The sequence below is a fragment of the Ictalurus punctatus genome, chromosome 12 (assembly GCF_001660625.3).
Source record: "Ictalurus punctatus breed USDA103 chromosome 12, Coco_2.0, whole genome shotgun sequence".
Lineage (NCBI taxonomy): Eukaryota > Metazoa > Chordata > Actinopteri > Siluriformes > Ictaluridae > Ictalurus > Ictalurus punctatus.
In genome coordinates, this window is record NC_030427.2 from 30,876,211 (window position 1) to 30,883,710 (window position 7,500).

Below are 7,500 nucleotides of genomic sequence, written 5' to 3' on the forward strand. Positions count from 1 at the left end.
TTGACTGGATTTTAGATAAAACATGTATTGGAGGATCGATGCACGCAAGCCTATGCCAGAGGGATGATGCTACCAGGTTGTTAATTATAAGTACCCGCCCCCTAAAGGACACTTTTTTAACTAAAAAATTCCACTTCTCCAACCGACCCTTTACCTTCTCGACAGTCCCTTCAAAGTTTTTCCTCATAAACCCTTCATCTCCTAAAAACACCCCCAAATACTTAAAACCATCTCTACACCATAGTAAGCGGTCTGGGAGGTTTGGGACGCCGCCTAACCATCCCCCGATTAAAAACGCCACGCTTTTCTCCCAGTTTACCTTGGCAGAAGAAACAATTCTAAAATCGTCAGTGATCTTCCGTATCGTATCAACATCCCTCTGGCTGCCAACAAGTATCGCCACATCGTCAGCGTATGCTGATAGTTTAAAAACACCCTCACACTTGGGAATTGTTATACCTTGTAGTTCAGTTCTCAGTTTTGTTAAAAGAGGTTCAATCGCAAGGGAATACAACATGCCAGATAGTGGGCATCCTTGTCTTATTCCCCTATGAACTTTAAAAGGAGCACACAAGTTACCATTAATCTTCAGTGTGCTTTCACTGTCACGGTACAGAACTCTTATTTTATCGATAAAATCCGAATTAAAACCAAAAGCAGACAAAACGTTCCATACGTAGGTATGCTCAACCCTGTCGAAAGCCTTTTCCTGATCAATTAAAACCAAACCACATTCCAAATTAAAAATCCTTCCGGCCTCTTCAACATCCCTAATGAATGAAATGTTATCGTGAATAAATCGACCCGGCACACAGTAGGTCTGGTCCGGATGGATCACCTCTTCCATGACTTTACTAAGTCGGTTTGCCAATACCTTGGAGAGCAGTCGGTATTCTACACAGAGAACTGAGACAGGTCTCCATGATTTTATGTCGTGTAGATCTCCTTTCTTGGGCAACAGAGTCAAGACTGCTCTGCGACAACTGAGCGGCAGCCGCCCCGTGACTAAACTGTCACCCAGTACCTCCATTAGGTCTGCACCCATTTCAGGCCAAAAGGACTTATAAAATTCAGCCGGTAGACCATCGATCCCTGGTGCCTTGCCACTCTCCATACCCTGGAGCGCTCGTAGCAGTTCCTCTAGGGTCAACTCCCCTCCGAGGTCTGCATGTGCTACCTCTGACACCTGAGGGAGATCTTCCAAGAAGACGTTATCATGGGCCTGCTCAACGGAGATTTCACTCATGTACAGTTCCCTGTAGAACCCGACTGCTCTCTTTCGAATTTCTCTGTGGTCCACTAAAAGTGTCCCATCATCAGAAAACAGGCCATGTATCATCTTATTTTGACCATTCTTTTTTTCCAAATTAAAAAAGAATTTTGACGGTGCATCCATACACTCTACAGTCTGAAATCGCGACCTGACCAGAGCTCCTTGTGCGGTAACGTCTAGCAATTTGGTCAATAAATTCTTCTTTGTCCTTAAATTTTCTATGCATACCTGCCGTCCTGTGTTTTTCATTGGCTCCATTAGCGCCATTATTTCATCTTCCAAGGATTTCATGTGTAGAGTTGTGTCTCTCGTGACACTGGAGGTATACTGTTGACACAGCTGTTTAATTTGCGTTTTGGCAAAATCCCACCACTGTTGCACCGATTTAAAAGAATGCTTTGTTGTTCTAAAATCACTCCAAAAATACTTAAACACATCCTTAAAATGACCGTCTTGCAATAAACTGGTGTTAAAATGCCAATACGCACTCTTATGCTTGAGTTTACTTAAAAACACAGTAGACAGAACCATACAATGGTCCGTAAATCCTACCGGTATAATTGCACAACTTCTAAAAGCACTTAACTGGTGTTTAAAACCATAAAATTTATCCAATCTGGCCATAGAGAGCATATTATTATAGGAGTGCACCCAGGTATATTGTTTCTGCATGTGGTGGAAATTTCTCCAAATGTCCACAAAGTCACAGGAATTCATTAATTCGACTAGCCTTCTACGTGATGGCATATGGGGCTCTACATGATTCCTGTCCATATCCAGCTCTGTACAGTTAAAATCCCCCTTTAGAATAAAAAAATCATCAGAGTCATAATTTTTTAGGACATTATCTAGGTTTCGTAAAAATACCATTCTGTCAATGGCCGTGGTCGGGGCATAAACACAAACAAAAACGACCCACCTATTCTCATATTGAGCTCTAACCTTTAACAGTCGACCCTTTATGATTTCATCAACTTGATAAGAACAGGGGATAAAATTATTGGAAAATAAAATAGCTACTCCCCCACTGGTAGATGTCTTATGACTTAAAACGGATAACCCTTTAAATTCCCTGGCCCAGTCCGCAGCATTATTAGCGTCTGTGTGGGTTTCCTGAGCAAAGATTACATCAATTTTCTTTTGCTTCACCGTTTCAAACAAAAATCTTTTATTTATTTCCCTTGCTCCATTTAAATTCAACGAAGCAACTCGAAACTCACTCATAAAAATGATGAAAACTAATAGAATTACATACATGATGTCTAGGATTGACTATCACTATCATTATTGTCCAGCATAACATTGACTTTTGTAAGGATTTTTTTTAGACGGTATCCCTCCTGATCAGTGAAACCCCCTTCTGACATAAACCCACGTGTTTTTCTAATGAACTGTTCCACATCTGGGAAAAACTCGTCTATCCTTACATTCCTAGCATGCTTAGTCTTTCTCAGAAACACCTTGATGTCGTCCACGCTATATTCATGGCTCGAAAAGCCACTTAGATTTACACTACATGTTATACTGCAGTCGGAGGCTTCACTCTCACTCTCTACCTCCCCAGAATTCAGCTCCTCTACGCCATCTTTCCTCTTAGCCTGTGCATGAGGGCGATTTCTCCGTCTCTTTCTCTGGGGCACCTTGAACACATTTTCTTCCGTCTCCATATGAGAGCTATCATCCGCAACTTCATCACCAAGGGACGGATCCACACTATCTAGTGACGCCGTACTATCCTGTGTACCCTTATCACCTAAATCCGGCTCATTCTCAGCCTTCTCTTCTTCACCTGGTTGAACACTGATACCCTGGTGAGAGGGGCCAGCTTCAGGTGCCTCCACCTGAGAGGGTACTGCTGTTCCCTCTCCCGGTGTGTGGGCCCCATCCACCCCAACACCCTCTCCAACAGTAATTTCGTTACCAGCGGCTACGTTAGCATTATCACTATTTTCGGGATTTATCCGTTTTTCTGGACAGGCCCTCACCAGATGACCAGATAAACCACACCCAAAACACTTCATTGTAGTAGTAGTAGCATAAATTACATAATTAAAATCCTCCACCTTTACATTGAGTGTCAGATCCAGCTCATTATTGTCCTTCAGGACCATGTACACAAATCGTCTAAAAGACACGATATGTTTTACATGAGGGGATTTGCTTGTAATTGCAATCCTCTTGATCTGGGAGACCAGTTTCCCATAGCGGGATAGAGCTTGGGACAGAACCTCGTCCTTAATAAAAGGAGGAACATTCGACAGGATTATTTTTTTTGACGGGGTTGACAAAGGAAGCACTAAGTGGAACACATCATCAATCACAGCTCCACTGTCCACCATTTCGTTTGCCAACTCCACCGTTTTCAGAAACAGCACAACAGCACTATTCATCCGGGCCGCAGACAGAATGTTGTCGTATCCTACACTCTCCCCCACGGCCAGACACACCTCCTCAACGCTGGCGGTAGGGGCTACTTTAATAGCATGCCGCCGCGTGAGGGAATCATATTTCCCGGTACCTGGGACAGCCATGTTTCCCAAAACACCACGGAAACAGCCGCCCAGGCCAGCGAGAAGCACACACAAACACACACAAACACACACGCGCGCGCACAACAAACAGTAGTAATTTGAACTCTCTCAGAAACCAAAGACCTAAAGGAAATCGTATTTCGATAGAAAAAATGAACAAGCGAACTTGGAGCAGCGGCCTCGGCCACGCTCCGCACACACTCACTCACTTCCGCTCCGACTCCGCCCACTCACTCAGTCCATGCGCACACACGAGAGAGAGAGAGAGAGAGAGAGAGAGAGAGATGGCATTACCTGAATTGTCATTGTTAGTTAGCTACCTTACCCTGAACCTGCTAACACTTGTTAGCTGGCTAATGCTAATGTAAAGAGTTTTTGTTTTTTTTGCTTTTCTTTTTAAGTTTTTTGTTTTTAACAATTCTTATAATAGGAAATATTACATAAATTACATTTTAATCTTATAATAGGAAATATTACATAAATTACATTGAAATCTTATAGGAAATATTACATAAATGTGACTATATTTGAGACTTCCTACGATGTAATTTTTTGCAGCATGACAATTGTCTTGTGTCGTTGACTAAATATCTACATTTCTCCTCATTATGAGGAACAAAAGACATTAACCATTACATAAACATTACAACTAGCCAAGGATGAGTTTTTAATGTGTTTCAGAGTCCCTAAGACATGACCTGTGTACAAGAGCTTCTCAATATTTTACTCAACCAGCAGAAAGAATGTTAGTGACTCGTCCATTTTAATATCAGATACTTTTTTAAAAACAAGAACAGGAATTGTTGAGCCCGTGTGTGTGTCTGTGTGTGTGTGTGTGTGTGTGTGTGTGGGGGGGGGGGGTGTAGTCTCTATATTGTGTACTGTAATAATGTGAGTCTTTCACTTTTCTCCAGGTTTGACTCTAAACATGGAGAGAAAGAACGAGAAGAGAGATGTAGAACATTTCTACTGGATTTGTGTCTGCAAGCAGCTCTACACCAACCACATAACATCCAGGAGACAGTGGAGAAAGTGATCACATTTACTGAATATAGAGACTATTATTATTATTATGACATACAGAGTGATTTCCTGCTGGATCTGTACTCACGTGTGAAGCAGTATGAGAGTGAAACAGGCAGGAGAGTCCTTCCAGCATTGCTGCCAGTTTACCAGTCAGTTCCTGCAGTCTGGTCCATAAAGCTCTCAGAGAGAAAAGTCTCCCTCCTCCTAGAAGTGCTGAAACTCCAAACAAAGAAGAAACCAGTGGTGCTGAGAGACTGCTCAGATGAAGAGAGTGAAGTGAGGAGTTTCCTTCAGTGTCTGCCCTACATCTCACACCTCAGGTTTAAACGGTAAGTTTACAACGTCCCTGTGTTTATAGACAAAATACTTTACTGGGACACCTGCCCCGAACCAAAATGATTCAATATTAAATCAGTATTTAAAGACTTTTTCTAGAGGTTGGAATCCTATGTTGGAGCCTTGACATAAATCATAACAGTAGTTTATATCACACACACAGAATCATTTAAATAAAGAAATCAGTTTATATCAGTTATGAGATCCAGGCTATGAACTCAAGTGATGGAAACATGTAGCACTGAAAGTTCACCTGCTGATCATTTAATGGATTCAGGACTATTGTTTGTGATCAGTTTGCTGCTACATGCTGTTCCTTCACATGAATACGGCATTACCTGAGATTCAACCCCTGTTATTGAATATATATATATTTATTTTTTCCAAATCCACAGTGCCTTTAATACAAATCTACCCTACGTTAAATGCACTTCTATCTCGTTTAGCTAGCTAATGTAGATTAGCATTTTAACTAATGGATCTTAAGCCTTGATGTAACTAGACACTAACAGTCCAGGTCTGATTGACTCATGTCTAATATCTAGATAATTTCATCAGTCACCCAAGTTACTGTGTTATGTAGATGAGAAAGAGCGAGCGTATGCGTGTGTGTGCGAGAGAGAGAGAGAGAGAGAGAGAGAGAGAGAGAGAGAGAGAGAGAGTGTGTGTGTGTGTGTGTGTATGTGTGTGTGTAAGTAAGAGTGTGTTTGTGTGTGTGAGTGTGAGAGAGAGAGAGAGACAGAGAGAGACTGTGTGTGTGTGTGTGAGAGAGAGAGAGAGTGAGTGAGTGAGTGTGTGTGTGTGTGTGTGTGTATGTGAGAGAGACTGTGTGTGTGTGTGAGAGAGAGAGTGTGTGGGTGTGTAATAAATAAATAAATAAATAAATAAATAAATAAATAAATAGCTGCAATATGACGTGGTACACTAGGGCAGGGTTTCCCAAACTTTTCCAGGGCAAGGCCCCTCAAATGCTATTACCATTCAACCGAGGCCCCCCTTTTGCAAGATGTCTTTACTACACATTAAAAATAGACTTCTGAATATATCCCCCTTTTAAATTTAATTAATAATGACATCTTACATCTTTACATTACATTACATTAGGTATTGATTGTGTGTGTGTGTGTGTGTGTGTGTGTGGTTGCCTGAGAGTGAGAAAGAGAAAATCATGTATGACATCATAATGTCCTCTACGTCGTAGTTATGACCTGAGCATTCACTCTTGGACAGCACTGTGCTGGAGTCAGTTCACTTTCACTCTCAGTCAGTACGTTTACATGGACAACAATAATCCAATCTTAACCCGATTAAGACAATACTCTAATTAAGAAACTAGCATGTAAACAGAATTTTTAATTACCTGAATCCGATTAAAGTCATACTCGAAGTGAACACAAATGGAATTAAGACGTGTGGAGTATTCCTGTTTTACTCGCATTATCGACGTGCGTTACAGACATGTACACACCTCAATCACATTATTAACATCGTGTGGGAGTTTTCACCGCATTGTGCGACAGGACACGATCACACATGGCAGTGCTCAACCGTTTTACGGCAAACAGGAGAGCACGGCTGTGTCCCAAACCGCGTTCTTACCTACTATATAGTAGGTGAAATACATGTATATAGTAGGCGAAATACAGTACATGTATCTCGGCTACTATATAGTAGGTTTGGGACGCAGCCCACGGCTTCAAGCAGTCGTCTATTAGCACGTACAGCATGACAAATAATCAACTGCATTTGAAGCGTTCGTAAAAATGTAAAATAAAAACACCCAAAACTGTATACGGTACCATAACGAAGACCAACTGTATGTCGATACGTGAAATTCTGGAGGGACGTCGGACGGCGTGGCGCGGTGACGTAATGACGTGTGCTGTTAATCTACTTATGTTCAATAACATGTAAAACGGGAACATGACAGGAGTATTCTAAAAGCGACTCGTGTAAACACCTTAATCACAGTGTTGTCTTACTCAGAATAAGGGCAATAATTACATTACTGCTGTCCATGGAAACGTAGTCCGTGTCGTTCTGGTCTTCAGATTCTTCTAAATCGGCTTTCTTCAGTAGTCTAGAGTCATTAACGTTGTCCGAGTTTTTCCTTTTTAGTGCCACTTTAAGCAATACGTGTTCTGTCTCCATTTCACAGTCATAGTCCCCTGTTTATTTTCCAGTTTTTCCAAGTTGCAATTAAACTGTTCATTATCTGTACTGGGTGATGACGTTATGGCGCTCGCACCTGCATTTGTCAGCTCTGTTGAGGTCAGTCTAGCTTCTGCAGGCCCAGCAACACACACCTCTTCCCGCCAGGATCCTTCTATTGGT

The 7,500-nt window shown here is 41.8% G+C and overlaps 1 protein-coding gene across 14 annotated transcripts in view; it reads left to right on the plus strand.

Annotated features, from left to right (window-relative positions):
- Positions 1–7,500, plus strand: part of LOC108272987 (uncharacterized) — a 104,612-nt gene that overhangs the window by 58,453 nt on the left and 38,659 nt on the right. For 13 of the 14 annotated variants that reach the window (XM_053683910.1, XM_053683919.1, XM_053683916.1 and 10 more), the window contains one exon: positions 4,719–5,159. In XM_053683910.1, the coding sequence (XP_053539885.1) occupies positions 4,719–5,159 (441 nt within the window). The remainder of the gene's footprint in view (positions 1–4,718; positions 5,160–7,500) is intronic. The other variant, XM_053683911.1, reaches the window with a different exon arrangement.